At 36.8% G+C, this 16,736-nt stretch overlaps 2 protein-coding genes across 3 annotated transcripts; one reads left to right on the top strand and one right to left on the bottom strand.

Annotated features, from left to right (window-relative positions):
• Positions 1-375: 375 nt before the first annotated feature.
• LOC113119713 (cathepsin L1-like) lies at positions 376-9,469 on the top strand. Of its 2 annotated transcripts, none has more exons than XM_026289329.1 (8): positions 376-609; positions 1,649-1,767; positions 2,704-2,826; positions 3,913-4,059; positions 4,383-4,607; positions 7,766-7,931; positions 8,024-8,129; positions 8,847-9,467. In XM_026289329.1, the coding sequence occupies exons 2-8, from the start codon at positions 1,651-1,653 to the stop codon at positions 8,941-8,943; spliced, it is 981 nt and encodes a 326-aa protein (XP_026145114.1). In that variant the 5' UTR covers positions 376-609; positions 1,649-1,650; the 3' UTR covers positions 8,944-9,467. The 2 variants fall into 2 exon arrangements, with proteins under 2 accessions (XP_026145114.1, XP_026145116.1); XM_026289331.1 differs by having other exon boundaries at positions 486-669; positions 8,847-9,469.
• Positions 9,470-9,813: 344 nt separating this feature from the next.
• Positions 9,814-16,514, bottom strand: LOC113119712 (glycerol-3-phosphate dehydrogenase [NAD(+)], cytoplasmic-like). The gene is made up of 8 exons (XM_026289328.1): positions 16,365-16,514; positions 14,079-14,256; positions 12,615-12,755; positions 12,160-12,298; positions 11,961-12,073; positions 10,508-10,741; positions 10,240-10,346; positions 9,814-10,159 (listed from the first exon to the last, which is right to left on the bottom strand). The coding sequence occupies exons 1-8, from the start codon at positions 16,403-16,405 to the stop codon at positions 10,063-10,065; spliced, it is 1,050 nt and encodes a 349-aa protein (XP_026145113.1). The 5' UTR covers positions 16,406-16,514; the 3' UTR covers positions 9,814-10,062.
• Between the last annotated feature and the right edge of the window lie 222 nt (positions 16,515-16,736).

The following is a 16,736-nucleotide window of genomic DNA, read 5'->3' as shown; positions in this document are numbered from 1 at the left end:
CAGGGCAGTGCTCTTTTGTCATCAAAGAGGAATGTATAATTGTGACTCATACAGTGTGTTGTTGTCTAATATCGCTGTGCTCCTGAAGACTGCTTCTGTGCTGCAGGGACACAGATATCATACAGATATCACTGATGATGATCATCTAATCATATCTCCACAGTGTGAAGCAGGTGAATCTGAGCTAACTCTGTCAGGTTACTGAGTCAGATCCTGTCCATCTGTGCTCGTGTGTGTCCTGCTGTGTGTGTGTGTGTGTGTGTGTGTTTTACAGTAGTGCAGCATCAGTCACACGTTTAACAGACGTCAGCATCAGCACATCACACACTCCTGCGGCTGTCAAACGCTCAGTACACAACACACAACTACACAAGGTGTTTGATCAGAACTAGTGATGAGGGGCTGTAATGAGCTCTTCTTCTGATCAGAGAGAGTGAACACAGTCAGATAACATGAGAGCTGCTGGCGGAGCTCCTCGTCTGTAACTGTGTTCACATGACTCCATCACACAGGAAACCAGACACAACACACTTCCTCTTTCAGACGCTGCTACAGCGAAGCAGAAGAGTGTGTTCATCATCAGTATCATCATCATCCTCACAGACGCCGGTAAGATCAGCACTTTTACTCTTCACAAACTCTCTGAGCGCTTCATTACTGGACAGACAGGTTAGAGAAACTCTAGACCACACACACTTACTGAAGACTTTTAACAGCTAGTGTGCTGGAAACGTATTGAAGATGCATTAAATGTTGTGAGGGATCTGTTACAGATGCTTTCTGCAGAGTAATGAGATCTACCACAGTACCACTGTATATATATATAAATTCAATTAAAATTGTGGAGAAAAAAAACATAAATTATTAGGCTAGATTTGACAAAAAAATAGAATTTCTGTTCAACATTCACATTTATTTCAATGTTTCACTCCACATTTCTTTGTAATTATTTATTAAATGTATTCATAATTTGAGTGAAAATGCCAATTACTAACAGTAACACACTTAAAATGTGTTCAAAGTACTTCAATTATAAAAAATCCGTAAGTTAAATCATTTTAAAATATATAAACAGAGTAAAACAGACAAAAAATGCAATCTTAAATGATTCGAAATAAATTTAACAATTTATATAAACCCAATGTCAAATTAAAATTAAATGTAAAATAAAAACGAAAATAAAGCTTACTAAAATAAATGTGAAAAGTGAGAACAGAAAAAAATAAATAGTAACTTAATTAGTGCGTCAATAAAACAACTAATATACTTAAACAATGTGTGTGTGTGTGTCTCTTTTTGTTTGTGTGTGTGTGTGTGTGTGTGTGTGTGTTTGCATGTGTGTGTGTGTTTGTGTGTGTGTCTGTCTGTGTGTGTGTGTGTCTCTCTGTGTGTGTGTGTGTATGTGTGTGTGTCTCTGTGTGTGTGTGTGTGTGTCTCTCTGTGTGCGTGTATGTGTGTCTCTGTGTGTGTGTGTGTGCGTGTGTGTGTGTGTGTCTGTGTGTGTGTGCGTGTGTGTGTGTGTGTCTGTGTGTGTGTGTGTGTGTGTGTGTGTGTGTCTCTCTGTGTGTGTGTGTGTGTGTGTGTCTCTGTGTGTGTGTGTGTGTGTGTCTCTGTGTGTGTGTGTGTGTGTGTGTGTGTGTGTGTGCAGGTATGATCAGGTTTGTTCTGCTTCTGCTGTGTGTGTCTCTGGTCTGTTCTGAGGTCAGTCGTCTGAATGATCAGTGGATGGCCTGGAAATCTCAACACAACAAGACCTACAGGAACACAGTGAGTACACACACACACACACACACACACACACACACACATGATCTCTCTCTCTCTGTCGGTCGGTGTGTTTGTGTTTGTCCCACTGAACTGAGATCAGCAGATTGTGTTTGTGATGCTTCATCTGAGCAGTTCTCTGTCGCTCGAGTGTCAGCTCATATTTCTGATTAAAACACGATCATTTAAAGCCGTCAGCGCTGAGGATTTCTCCTGGAGCACAGACACAATCAGCTCAAGTGTGCGGTGAGATGATTAAATATAACACAAGCGTGCAGGACGCTAATCTGTTCTGGGAACTGTACAGCCAGCTGTTGTGTGGTGTGCACGAACACACACGGTAATGACTATTCCATGATTCTTTCTAAATCCTCACGTAAAGCAGTGTCTGTTTGTAAAGTGCATGAGAAGCCTTTAGAAATAAACACCCAACAGACTTTCCTTGAGTAACAGAAGAAATTCTCTCTCCAATAACAACAAATGATGATGATTTCAGATATTAGTGACTGCAAAGTATAGATAAAGTGCAATAATAAAATCAAGATAATAAATTATAAACAAACCCTTCAGTAAAAACCTTCAGAATACAGAGAGGAATAAAACGGTAAAGTCTGGAGCATGTAAGTACTGCTAAAGTGGAGAAACAAACTCTTTAAAGATTGTGACTGAAATCTACAGATGCTAATAGATAAAGTGCAATAAAAGAAACACTTACAGTAAATGTAAGAAACAGTGGTTTGGTCGGTAGTGTCTTGTGAAAAACTGTGTTAAACCCAGCGTCTAGTTCTTTCACAGAAACACTTTCCAGCAACCAGTAACTGAGACACTGTGTGTGTGTGTGTGTGTGTGTGTGTGTGTGTGTGTGTGTGTGTGTGTGTGTGCGTGCGTGCGTGCGTGCGTGCGTGCGTGCGTGCGTGTGTGTGTGTGTGTGTGTTCTAGAGAGAGGAGCGTCACAGGAGAGGCGTTTGGGAGCAGAATCTTCTGCATATCATGAAACACAACGAGGAGACGGCTGTCGGTCTGCACTCGTACACACTGGGACTGAACCAGCTCAGCGACATGGTGCTTTAACACACACACACACACACACACACAGTCATTCCTCAGAACTCTGCCAGTATAATTACACATGTAACAAGATGATTCATGAGGAAACACCAAATATGGTCAAAGGAAGTCCCCCATTCTCAATAAATTAACCAGTCACTGCTCTTAGAATCTCCAGTTACCATAGAAACATTCCAACTTCAAATATCTGCTTTTTAAATCTGGGGTGTATTTGCTGATTTGAAATAATCTCATATTGGCAGAAGTAATCATTTTAGATGAAAACTATATTGCTCATAAAACGGCAATTAAATCTAATGAAAAATGTAATTATTAAAATACAAAATTAAAAGACGTAATTTTAAAATAAATACAATAATAAACTAACATTTATTTAAATAAGTAATTTTAAACATTTATTTTAATTAAAATAAATACTTAAAAAATAAAACATTTACTAAAATTAACTGATTCATAAAAATGTCAAATAATTAAAAAACACTCAAAATAAATTATTAAATAAATAACAATATTAAATTAAATTATTTAAAATTAATTGTTTCAAAGTACAAAAAATTGAAATAAAAAATATATAAATGATACATTTATGTGAGATGTAAATTGAAGTAAACTCGAGCTTAATAAAAGGAGAATAATACCTGCCAGTGTATTAAAAACAATACATTTGATATTTTTGAGCCATTAGCAGATGTGTCATGTCATTCACACCTCAGATCAGATGTGAGAAAGTGTCATGAATTTGAGCGTGTAAAGCTGTGAAAAAGTGGCAATGAAGAAAACACACTCATTATACAGACAAATGAATATTAAAACATGAGTAGAGAGGAGAAGAAACAAACCACAGAGTCAGGGGCCACAAAATATAACCCAACTATAATGAAATCAAGAAATGTTTTCATTAAAGACTACTAACATCATGAACAAATCAAATATGTTTTGATAAATTAAATTATTCTTTGAAATATAAACAAATCAGCATTATACACCCTTAATTTTGATCGGTTTGACTTTTTGAGATCAGATGAATTGAGTTTGTGTGTGTGTGTGTGTGTGTGTGTGTGTGTGTGTGTGTGTGTTTAGACTGCAGACGAGGTTAATCAGTTGAATGGTTTACTGGAGGAAGATTTTTCGGATCTCAACGTAACATCCCCGCCTCCATCACACCAGCCCCCCCCACCACGAGTCAACTGGACGGAGCACGGCATGGTCAGTCCTGTCCAGAACCAGGTGTGTGTGTGTGTGTGTGTGCTGTACTGTGTTTGAGCACAGAATTGTAATATTGTACGTAATGTTATAATATTCAGATCTTCATAAAATAGAAATATATGTTATATTTATTATAATATCTATAATATGAATAATTGTATTAATTATACATTTAAAATGTTATATTATATTATTAATATTTATTATACTTAATATACACTTCATATAATATATATATCTGTATGCATAAATATATTTGTATTTGTATTTTATTACTTTAGTAATAATATGCCTATTTTATACACATAAATCAAATGTTTTTATGTTATATAATGTGGTTTCAGGGCCCGTGTGGCTCGTGCTGGGCGTTCAGTGCCGTCGGTGCTCTGGAGGGTCAGATGAAGAGGAAAACCGGTTCTCTGGTACCGTTGAGTCCACAGAACCTGCTGGACTGCAGTGTGAGTCTGGGGAACCGCGGCTGCAGAGGAGGATATCTGAGCAGAGCTTTTCTCTACATCATCCAGAACAAAGGCATTGACTCCAACACCTTCTACCCGTATGAACACAAGGTACTGCAGAACGTTAACACAACACCCATTGAGCATCAGTGTTCATGGTCATACTACAGTATAAACCAGTGATTCCCAAATTGAGGTGGTAAATTAATGGAAAGCTAATAATAAAAAAAAATCATAAATAATTTCTAAATACAACACTTACCAGAAAATAAGTAAATCATAAAAATTAAAATAAATATATATTTAAAAAATATGTGCAATACTCTTAAAAACATCTATATAATACAGTAATGTTGTTGTGTTATTGTTGTGATGTGACGTTGTAGTGGCTTAGTGACATTGTAGTAACCATGTAGTGACATTGTTGTGTTGTTGCAGTGGCAAAGTAAGGGCATTGTTTTGATGTAAGTAAGTGAAGTTTATTTATAGAGCGCTTTTCATAGATACAATCAAAAAGTGCTTTACAAGGTACAACCACATCAATATGTGACGATGATGATGTGATGTTTTAGTGTCATTATTGTGATGTTGTGATGTAGTGGCATTGTTATGACATTGTAGTGACTTTTTATGTGATATTGTAGTGACATTAACATTGTAGTGGTGGTGCTGTTGTGTCACTGTTAGGTTGTAGTGATATTGTTGTGTTGTAGTGATGTTGTTACAGTGACGTTGTGATAGTGCAGTGGAGTTATTGTGACTATGTAGTAGGGGTGCTCCGATCACGATCGGCCGATCGTTAATGCGCATCTCGTCAGTAAAGCCGGTTTTCTAACCAGCGGTTAATTCCATCAGGTGCGTGATTTCACATAGAGCAGCTGTTACTACACAGAGCCGTTGTTAACTGAGAAGATGCGCCAAAAAACGCTGGAAATGAAGTGGATTTGCGCATTTTCTCAGTTAACAACGGCTCTGTGTAGTGGAGTTATTGTGACACTGTGGTGACCTTGTGATAGTGTAGTGGAGTTATTGTGACACTGTAGTGATGTTGTGTTAGTGTAGTGGAGTTATTGTGACACTGTGGTGACCTTGTGTTAGTGTAGTGGAGTTATTGTGACACTGTGGTGACCTTGTGATAGTGCAGTGGAGTTATTTTGACACTGTAGTGACGTTGTGTTAGTACAGTTGAGTTATTGTGACACTGTAGTGACGTTGTGTTAGTGTAGTGGAGTTATTGTGACACTGTAGTGACATTGTGATTGTGATAGTGTAGTGGAGTTATTGTGACACTGTAGTGACGTTGTGATAGTGTAGTGGAGTTATTGTGACACTGTAGTGACGTTGTGATAGTGTGGTGGAGTTATTGTGACACTGTAGTGACATTCAGATAGTGTGGTGGAGTTATTGTGACACTGTAGTGACGTTGTGATAGTGTGGTGGAGTTATTGTGACACTGTAGTGACATTCAGATAGTGTGGTGGAGTTATTGTGACACTGTAGTGACGTTGTGATAGTGTGGTGGAGTTATTGTGACACTGTAGTGACGTTGTGATAGTGTAGTGGAGTTATTGTGACACTGTAGTGACATTGTGATAGTGTAGTGGAGTTATTGTGACACTGTAGTGACGTTGTGATAGTGTAGTGGAGTTATTGTGACACTGTAGTGACGTTGTGATAGTGTAGTGGAGTTATTGTGACACTGTAGTGACGTTGTGATAGTGTAGTGGAGTTATTGTGACACTGTAGTGACGTTGTGATAGTGTAGTGGAGTTATTGTGACACTATAGTGACGTTGTGATAGTGTGGTGGAGTTATTGTGACACTGTAGTGACATTGTGTTAGTGTAGTGGAGTTATTGTGACACTGTTGTGACATTGTGATAGTGTGGTGGAGATATTGTGACACTGAAGTGACGTTGTGTTAGTGTGGTGGAGTTATTGTGACACTGTAGTGACGTTGTGATAGTGTAGTGGAGTTATTGTGACACTGTAGTGACATTGTGATAGTGTAGTGGAATTATTGTGACACTGTAGTGACATTGTGATAGTGTAGTGGAGTTATTGTGACACTGTAGTGACGTGATAGTGTAGTAGAGTTTTTGTGACACTGTAGTGACATTGTGTTAGTGTAGTGGTGTTATTGTGACACTGTAGTGACGTTGTGTTAGTGTAGTGGAGTTATTGTGACACTGTAGTGACATTGTGATAGTGTGGTGGAGTTATTGTGACACTGTAGTGACGTTGTGATAGTGTAGTGGAGTTATTGTGACACTGTAGTGATGTTGTGATAGTGTAGTGGAGTTATTGTGACACTGTAGTGACGTTGTGTTAGTGTAGTGGAGTTATTGTGACACTGTAGTGACATTGTGATAGTGTGGTGGAGTTATTGTGACACTGTAGTGATGTTGTGATAGTGTAGTGGAGTTATTGTGACACTGTAGTGACATTGTGATAGTGTAGTGGAGTTATTGTGACACTGTAGTGACGTGATAGTGTAGTAGAGTTTAGTGACACTGTAGTGACATTGTGTTAGTGTAGTGGTGTTATTGTGACACTGTAGTGACATTGTGTTAGTGTAGTGGAGTTATTGTGACACTGTAGTGACATTGTGATAGTGTGGTGGAGTTATTGTGACACTGTAGTGACGTTGTGATAGTGTAGTGGAGTTATTGTGACACTGTAGTGATGTTGTGATAGTGTAGTGGAGTTATTGTGACACTGTAGTGACATTGTGATAGTGTAGTGTAGTTAGTGTGACATTGTAGTGATGTTGCATTGTAGTGACGCTGTAATGGCGTTGTTGTGACGTTGTAGTGATGTTTTTGTAAAATGTTTGTGATTTTTATGATATTATAGTGGCGTTGTGATGTAGTGATGTTGCATTGTAGTGATGCTGGAGTGCCACTGTCGTGACATTGTAATGGTATTGTTGTGTGATGTTCTTGTGTCAGTATACTGATGTTGTGATATTGTTGTGGCCTTGTAGTGGTGTTATTGTGATGTTTATTGGAATTTGTGACAGTTTAGTGATGTTGTTGTGATGTTTGTAATAGCATTTTGATCACATTGTTGTGTGTTGTTGTTGCATTGTAGTGATGATATGATGTTGTTGTTGTGGTTATGTAGTGACGTAGTAACATTGTTGTGACACTGTAGTGGCATTGTAGTTACAGTGACATTGTTGTGATGTAGTATTGTTGCTGTGATTTTATTGTAATGTTTTTGTAATGTTACTGTGATATTGTTGTAATGTTGTGTTGAATTTTGCAGCAAGGTTTGTGTCGATACTCTGTGACGGGAAGAGCTGGATATTGCACGGGTTTCCGTATTCTTCCGCGTCACAATGAGGTGGCACTGCAGTACGCCATTGCTAATATCGGACCTGTGTCTGTCGGTATCAACGCCAAACTTGCTTCCTTCCACAAATACAGAGGCGGTGAGACATAAAATAAAGCACACACACTTATCTGCTTACTGTCCACAAACCAGCACATACATTTATTGTAAATGAATAATGTGTGTGTTCAGGAATCTACAGCGATCCGAAGTGCAGCTCTGGACTGATCAATCATGCGGTTCTAGTTGTGGGATATGGCTCAGAAAATGGACAAGACTTCTGGCTGGTGAAAAACAGGTTAATTTTCACTTGATAAAAAATACTATGTGACAGTTCTGACTTTTATATATATTTGAAATGAATACTTTATATTATTCATATTTTTATGAAATATAAATATATTTTACATTTGTTTTCACTTATTTTAATTGTAATTATATTTGCTATAATATATTTTATATTTATTGTCATTCTTATAATAATTATTATTTTAAATATAATTTAATGTTTTTCATGAAAATTTAAAAACACTTTTTTATACTTTCATATATGATCAGTAATTGCTTACTTATAATATGAACATTTATATAAATATACATTTATTTTACATTTTATAATATTATGTAAAATGTGTATAATTATATAATATTCATATTTATAAACACATAAATATTTTATATTCATTATAATTGTATTATATCATTAATGATTGTTTTAGCTGTACATTTCATCCTCTTATACATTTTTTATTATAACACTTTAATAATATTACTATTTTAGTTACAATATAAATATTTTATAGGCAAATACAATATTTAATATTATCATTTTTAAATATAATGTTACATTATTTTATTATAATATTCTTATTTTCATAAATATACTGTTTAATATGTGTTTATGTAATAATCAGCAAGCTTCAGTAGCTGTAAGTTGCTGTATTTCACTCTGAGCTCTAATGTCCTCTAGTGTTGAAAATCAGAAATGATGACTGATGATTTCTCTCTGTCTCAGCTGGGGAACAGCATGGGGTGAAAATGGCTTTATCCGAATGGCACGAAATAAAAACATGTGTGGAATATCCAGCTTCGCCATTTACCCCACCATCTAATCCGACCGCCTCTGATCCTTCAGTCCGAGACTCTGGAGCAGGAAAACCTCACTGAATATGCATTGACTTTCTTTAGTTTCCATCACAGCACAAACCCAGAACAAAAGCAAAGAACACACCTTTATAATTACCGTTTTCAATTGATATCATTAGAAATAAAGGTGATACTACTTTAATATTTATACTTTAGGGGGAGGAGCAATCTCATTCATGAGAGCATTTGATTGGACAAAAATATCAATACTGTCATCAATAATTATTCCAAACAAGAATATAATTAAACATCGAAATTACAGATCCATTGTATTTAATAAATTGGAATTCAAAATATAAAATAAAATAAATTAAAATATTTAAATGTAAAATTAAAATAAATACTTTTGAAATAAAAAAATAGTACAATTATTAAATAATAAAAATGTGTTAGGTCTTTAATTGAAATATTGAAATTAGAGATTGAGTGTATTGTGTGGCTAATGAAGAAAAATAAGTTTGACGTTTTATTAAAATTTGCAGCGTGGCTTTTTATTATTATTATTATTATTATAAATAAAATTATTTTTTAGTTTTCTGGACCAAAAAAAAAACAAGGAAGACATTTTATATACAATTTATAATTTCTATAATGTATTTATCATTTTAATTATAACAGTCATAATTTTATAAATATGTATTATCATTCTTTAAAAATTTGTCTTTAAACAATTTAAATGTTTGAATTAGTGATTGATTGATTAACATTTCCTTTCCATTCAGTAATTTAGCAAACGCTTTCATCCAAAGTGGCTTATGTGGCTCATGAAGAAACATTCGATTTATTTTGTGTTAATGTTGACTGCTGTAAGAATAAATGAAGCTTGATTCTCAATAAATGATTAAAATAAGCAGCATGGCTTTTATTGTTTGTGTTATAAAGTGTTACATGTAATACTTCTCTAGAAGAGGATTGTAGTCAAAACTGCAGATATAAAATGCAGCACATGTGCGTTTACCAGCGTTACAGTCCTGAGTCAGATTTTACACAGTACTGCTCATCACACTGGACTCATAATTGATGTTTTGTGGCCGTGGGGTGTGGACGAGGCTCAGTAGTGTGTGGATCGGGTCGCATCAGATCGCTCACATGTGTTCTGGATGGTTCTGGAGGCAGCTGATGAACTCCTTCACCTGCCGACCCTCGAAACAGATCTGATAGACCGAGACGAACAGAGGAAACCTGCACACACACACACACACACACAGACGTCAGACACACACACACACTGAGGAGGATGAGGATGACTGAGGATGACTCACTTCTCCACCATGCTCTTCTTCTGGAGGATCTTGTAAACCTCTGCAGACGTCTGAGGACCCTGGAGCTTCTGACCGTTCAACATCTCAGCTTCCAGCTCCACTATTGACTGATGAGAAACAGCACAGAAATCACATTCAAAGCACACAGTCTGGCTTCAGTTTCCTGAATTAGTTCATTAAGTCATTAGCTTTGATGCTGAACTGTCCAGTCCATGTGCTCCCTCTAGTGGCCGGACGCACACATGGATCCACCGCAGGTGCTACAGACCTTCTGTGAGCGGGCGAAGGCCTCGGCCACGCGGCGGTTGCGTCCTCCGTAGCAGGTGGTGATGAGGTCAGCCACGCCGCAGCTCTCCAGGAAGGTGGCCGAGATCACGGCGCTCTTACAGAAGAGTTTGGAGAAGGCCACCATCTCCATCAGCCCCAGCCGGATCACTGCAGCTTTAGTGTTATCACCGAAACCCAGACCGTCACAGAAACCTGCGCCCACCGCCACGATGTTCTGACACACACACACACATACACACACACACACACACATTAATACACAAACACATTAACACACACACACACACACATTAATACACAAACACACACACATTAATACACAAACACATTAACACACACAGACACACACACACACACACACACACACACATTAATACACACAGACACACACCAGAACAGACACTCAGCTGCAGTCAGACATTCACATGCACATCTTTAATCATAATTGACTATCTCATAATTATTATATTATATTTTTTATTTCATAGTAAATTTTTTCGCATACTTATGACTAAAAATGTGACTGTTCATGTCACAATTATAACTTTTTATCTCATATCAGACATAATACATTTTTGACATAATTATAACCTTTAATCTACATTTTTACAAACATAATTTAGATTCTCTCAGAATTTTGACTTTTTGGTTATAATTATGATTTCATCTCATAATTTCGATTTGATGCCATAATTATGCTTTTTTATCTCATAGACATATGTTTGTCATAATTAGGAGCTCTTATATCACAATTTAAACTGTTCATCTGTAATTGACTTTTCTTCTCATTATTTTGATTTTATGCAATAACTATGACATTTTATCTCATAATTAAAATTTTATTCCATAATGATTACTTTTTATCTCATAATTTTGATTGTCATAATTTGGAGTTCTTATCTCATTATCTGATAATCTAATAATTATCTCATTATCAACTCATAATTGTAACTTTTTCCTCATAATTTAGATTTTTTGTTTATGATTATGATTTTAATTATTTTTTAACACCCTAAATTTCGAATTCATGCCATAATTATGTCTTTTTATCTTATTTCGATTGTCAAAATTATGCATTATCTCATAGTTTTGACGTTTTTCATGCTTAGGAGTTCTTATCTCATAATTATAACTGTTAATCTCATAATTTTGACTTTCTCTAATATTTTTGATTATCTCATAATTTTGACTTTTTGTCATTATTATGACTTAATCTCATAATTTCGATTTTATGCCATAATTATCATAATTTAATCTAATAGTTTTCACTTTTGTCATAATTAAAAGTTTTTGATCTCATCATTTTGACTTTTATATCATAATTTATCTTCCATGTCTTATCTCATAATTCTAATTAACCAAAGCGTCCTTTGGGAATAGCACAAGTAATCTGAATGAGACCGAGCCCCTGCTCCACAGAATCGTGTGTGTACCTTCAGCGCTCCGCACAGCTCCACCGTGTCGCTCTCCTTCACCACAGTGATGCGGAAGTTCGGCGTCTGCAGAAGCTCTTTGAAGATCTTGCCATTGGATTCATTAGTGGCTCCTGAAACACACACACACACACACGCAGTTATAAACACAGAAGGACAAGCGCTGCAGGTTCCTCACAGGAAGTGATGTCACACACACCGATGGTGGTCTCGCAGAACTTCTCCTCAGCCACCTCGGTGGCGATGTTGGCACCCATCAGCACACTGACCTCGATCTCCAGCTTGGACCTGATGATGTCAGAGATCAGGGTCAGTCCATCCGGACCCTCATCGATGCCCTGAACACACACAAAGAGGATGGACTAAACAATACTAAGTGAAACGGTAAATGCTGTGCAGAACTTTTTTTAGGTAGATGGAATTTTTACAACAAAAACATTTTTTAGACCAAAAAATATTTTAAAATTATAATATAAAAAAAATTCAGCCATGATGAAGTAGTCTTCGCTAAAAAATTAAAATAAGGAAAATACAGCTAATATTCTAAATTATGTTCTAATATTTGCATTATTTATGTAGAAACAAATTACGTATCTATTGTCTAGTACCATTAAATCCACTCAAATTATAAAATGTTAAAGAATAAATTCATACTTTAATGAGGGAGATCCCGATGGCACCAGATTTGACGTGAGGTTTCATCTGGTCACAGATTTTCCCGATAAACTGATGAGGAATGACGAAGATCAGGAAGTCTGCTCCGTTCGTGGCCTCTGTGACGTCAGGGACCGCCACCTGGAGGAAACAGAGGAGATCTGAACCCTGATCCCACGCTCGGCCGGCGCTCTACGGCTCTTACTGATGGAAGTCAGCTCAAACACAGTGGGTAACAGGCTTCACATGGTCTCTAGTGTTTCTGAAGAGTGTTGAACTTTCTTCTTCTGTGTTCTACTGTATAGACCTGAAAATACATTTCCCTCAGCCCGAGGCTTTTGCTGCAAAAGGGCTTTTACATTTGCAAAAAATATAACTTTTTATATTAAAAGCAAACAAACAAGCCCAGGCCAGATTTAAAAAGTAACGCAAAATTAACGTAACGCATTACTTTCAATAAAAAGTAACTAAGTAACGTAATTAGTTACTTTTTAAGGAAGTAACGCAATATTGTAATGCATTACTTTCAATAGTAACAACACTGATTATAACATTGTTTGAAGGTCTCTCATACGACTTCATTAAGTATTCCTGATTGAGTTATGACAAGGCTTTTTATCAGTTTTATTATTATGATTTTTATCTCATAATCATATTTTTTTTGTATTTTTATCTTATAATTTCAACATCAACTGTTTATAACATAATTATGATTTTGACTTTTATTTCATAATTTCAACATTTTGTCAATTATGACTTTATATATCTCATAATTATGACTTTCGCTGCAGTAAGTATGACTGATCTCATAATTTCACCTTTCTGGCATCATTTCCATTTTTTATCTCATAATTGTCCAGCTACACTGGCTTCCTGCCTGTTATTGCATACACTATAACATTTAGACATGACCCGATCTGTCCCAGCAGGTTTCTAATGTCATATCTGAATGATTGCACTGTCAGCACTGTCATGACTCCTTCAGCTTTGTCCTGGTTAATTATAGTCTGTTTATGTTCACGTTTGCTCATTTATCTTGTCCCATCATGCACTATGACTAATTCAGTGATTATTTCACTTACATATGAGTGATTATTAATCTGCTTCACGATGTTGTGTAATTTTTCGGCAGTAACATGTAGATGAGTGTAAAGGTGATCTGTGCAAGGTTCAGCACATTAATCTGTGTCTAAACCTACTGATAACCAGCTCTAACACTAACACTGTCTCAAAGATACCACGGTATTACCTTCTGGACCTCACTAGATCACGAATCAAGGTCGTTCCAGCTGAAATATCTCAATGAATGTATGAAAATGTTCTGAACGTTCCATTGTATCATTTTGCTAACATTAGGGCAATGTTACTTTTGAATGTTCTCTGAACAATTACCTTGGAGTACCATCAAAGTACCACGGTATTATGGTCTGTTCCCATCACTGTACTATTAAGAGAAACACACACCACATTTTTGGGCAGTTTGTGTCCAGGCAGATATTTGACGTTCTCGTGTTCGGTGTTGATGATCTCGGTGAGTTTGCGTCCATCAATCATCTCCTCATAGACCCACATCTTCACCATTGGATCGAAGCGGTTCGATGCTTTCACATTGTGTCCGACGATCTTAGCGATGGCAGAACCCCTGACCAACACACACACACACACACACACACATCACTGACCAAGAAACAGAACATAATATATATATATATACAGTGTTGGGGGTAACGCATTACAAGTAACCCGTTTTTACGTAATCAGATTACTTTTTTCAAGTAACTAGTAAAGAAATGCATTACTTTTTAAATTTATATGAAAATATATGAGTTATGATATACTCATATATAATAATATAATATATGTGCATACATATATGATATATATAATATATCATATACTTTTTTATTGCTGAAGAGTGATGAACTTTCTTCTCCTGCATTCTACTGTATAGACTGTATTTACATTTCCTTCAAAAGGACTTTTACATTTACCAAAAATACACCTTTTAATATTAAAAGCAAACAAGCAAGCAAGCACAGCCTAGATTTAAAAAGTAACCAAAAAGTAACATAACACATTACGTTCAATAGCAATGTATGAGCAAGTGATTCACATGTATGCGCAAGTGATTCACATGTACGAGCAAGTGATTCACATGTACGCGCAAGTGATTCACATGTACGAGCAAGTGATTCACATGTATGCGCAAGTGATTCACATGTACGAGCAAGTGATTCACATGTACGCGCAAGTGATTCAAATGTACGTGCAAATTAGTCACATGTTCGAGCAAGTGTTTCACATGTACGCGCAAGTGATTCAAATGTACGTGCAAATTAGTCACATGTTCGAGCAAGTGTTTCACATGTACGAGCAAGTGATTCACATGTATGCGCAAATTAGTCACATGTTCAAGCAAGTGTTTCACATGTACGAGCAAGTGATTCACATGTACGAGCAAGTGATTCACATGTACGAGCAAGTGATTCACATGTACGAGCAAGTGTTTCACATGTAAAAGCAAGTGATTCACATGTACGAGCAAGTGATTCACATGTACACGCAAGTGATTCACATGTACGAGCAAGTGATTCACATGTACGTGCAAGTGATTCACATGTACGCGCAAGTGTTTCACATGTACACGCAAGTGTTTCACATGTACGAGCAAGTGTTTCACATGTACGCGTAAGTGATTCACATGTACGAGCAAGTGATTCACATGTACGAGCAAGTGTTTCACATGTACGAGCAAGTGTTTCACATGTACGAGCAAGTGATTCACATGTACGAGCAAGTGATTCACATGTACGCGCAAGTGATTCACATGTACGAGCAAGTGATTCACATGTATGCGCAAGTGATTCACATGTACGAGCAAGTGTTTCACATGTATGCGCAAGTGATTCACATGTACGAGCAAGTGATTCACATGTACGCGCAAGTGATTCACATGTACGAGCAAGTGTTTCACATGTATGCGCAAGTGATTCACATGTACGAGCAAATGATTCACATGTACGCGCAAGTGATTCACATGTACGCGCAAGTAATTCACATGTACGCGCAAGTGATTCACATGTACGAGCAAGTGATTCACATGTACGCGCAAGTGATTCACATGTACGAGCAAGTGTTTCACATGTACATTTCCTTCAAAAGGGCTTTTATATTTACCAAAAATATAACTTTTAATATTAAAAGCAAACAAGCAAGCAAGCCCAGCCTAGATTTAAAAAGTAACCAAAAAGTAACATAACACATTACGTTGGATAGCAAGTGATTCACATGTACCAGCAAGTGTTTCAATGTGTTTCGCAAGTTTTCAATGCTATTGCATTTCAATGGGTTTCGTCTCAAACGGCCTCCCATAAATAACTAACTGTATGTGAGAAGCTTCTGAATCTGATTTATTTCAGTGCAGGTTTACTATGTGCGAAAAACTGTTAACATGGGAAATTCTGGAAGGCTATTGTGAAAAAATACCGCGGTAAATTCTGAATATGGCATTGAAATAGTATTAAGTAAGTACCACGGTCTCACTGAGCCTAGAGTACCGTGATAACACCACAGTAGATCTAGTAAGAGCACATATACAAACACAAATGTGGAAAGTCAAGACTGACGCAGGCGAAAATGAAACTCTGTGCGCGTCTGACGTCGCGTCCGCTGCGTCGCGTTGAGCGCGAGTAAACCGCGAACAGCTGCTAAAGCGCTTACTGCGTCGCGTTCACATGAGACGACACTCACCAGTTTCCTGAGCCGATAATACACACTTTCTTTCCAGGCATCGCGTTAGCTGCAGTCTAGTGACCAGTCAGAGAGAGAGTGAAGTTTGACTTCCTGACACACCTCACAAACACACACACAAAGAGAGAGAGAGAGAGACAGAGGGAGACACTGAGAGAGAGAGAGAGAGAGAGAGAATGTAAGGCAGGGTTCAACAGGTCTAGATTTGTTTTTTTCCTACATTCCTGCTTTGTTTGTGTCTAATCAAGTGTGTCCTACTCCTGCTGTTAATATTAAAATAAATGGAAATAATAATGATGATTTGCATTATAATGATTGAATGCAGCTGGTATTAAATAAAGTCTTTTAATTTAAGAATCAAATATCCAAGAT

This window comes from Carassius auratus, chromosome 19 (assembly GCF_003368295.1).
Source record: "Carassius auratus strain Wakin chromosome 19, ASM336829v1, whole genome shotgun sequence".
NCBI classification, from domain to species: Eukaryota; Metazoa; Chordata; class Actinopteri; order Cypriniformes; family Cyprinidae; genus Carassius; species Carassius auratus.
The sequence above is the reverse complement of the archived record's forward strand: the minus strand, read 5'-3'. Positions and strand labels throughout refer to the sequence as shown.

Excerpts from the sequence above, each read along its gene's own strand:
- LOC113119713 (XM_026289331.1), top strand. The coding sequence starts at position 1,651 with ATGATCAGGTTTGTTCTGCTTCTGCTGTGTGTGTCTCTGGTCTGTTCT. Across the intron at positions 1,768-2,703 it reads ACAAGACCTACAGGAACACA|AGAGAGGAGCGTCACAGGAG; the intron begins GTGAGTACACAC and ends TGTGTGTTCTAG. Across the intron at positions 8,130-8,846 it reads TTCTGGCTGGTGAAAAACAG|CTGGGGAACAGCATGGGGTG; the intron begins GTTAATTTTCAC and ends TCTCTGTCTCAG.
- LOC113119712 (XM_026289328.1), bottom strand. The coding sequence starts at position 16,405 with ATGCCTGGAAAGAAAGTGTGTATTATCGGCTCAGGAAACTG. Across the intron at positions 12,074-12,159 it reads GTTCTGCGAGACCACCATCG|GAGCCACTAATGAATCCAAT; the intron begins GTGTGTGTGACA and ends TGTGTGTTTCAG. Across the intron at positions 10,160-10,239 it reads AAGAAGAGCATGGTGGAGAA|GTTTCCTCTGTTCGTCTCGG; the intron begins GTGAGTCATCCT and ends GTGTGTGTGCAG.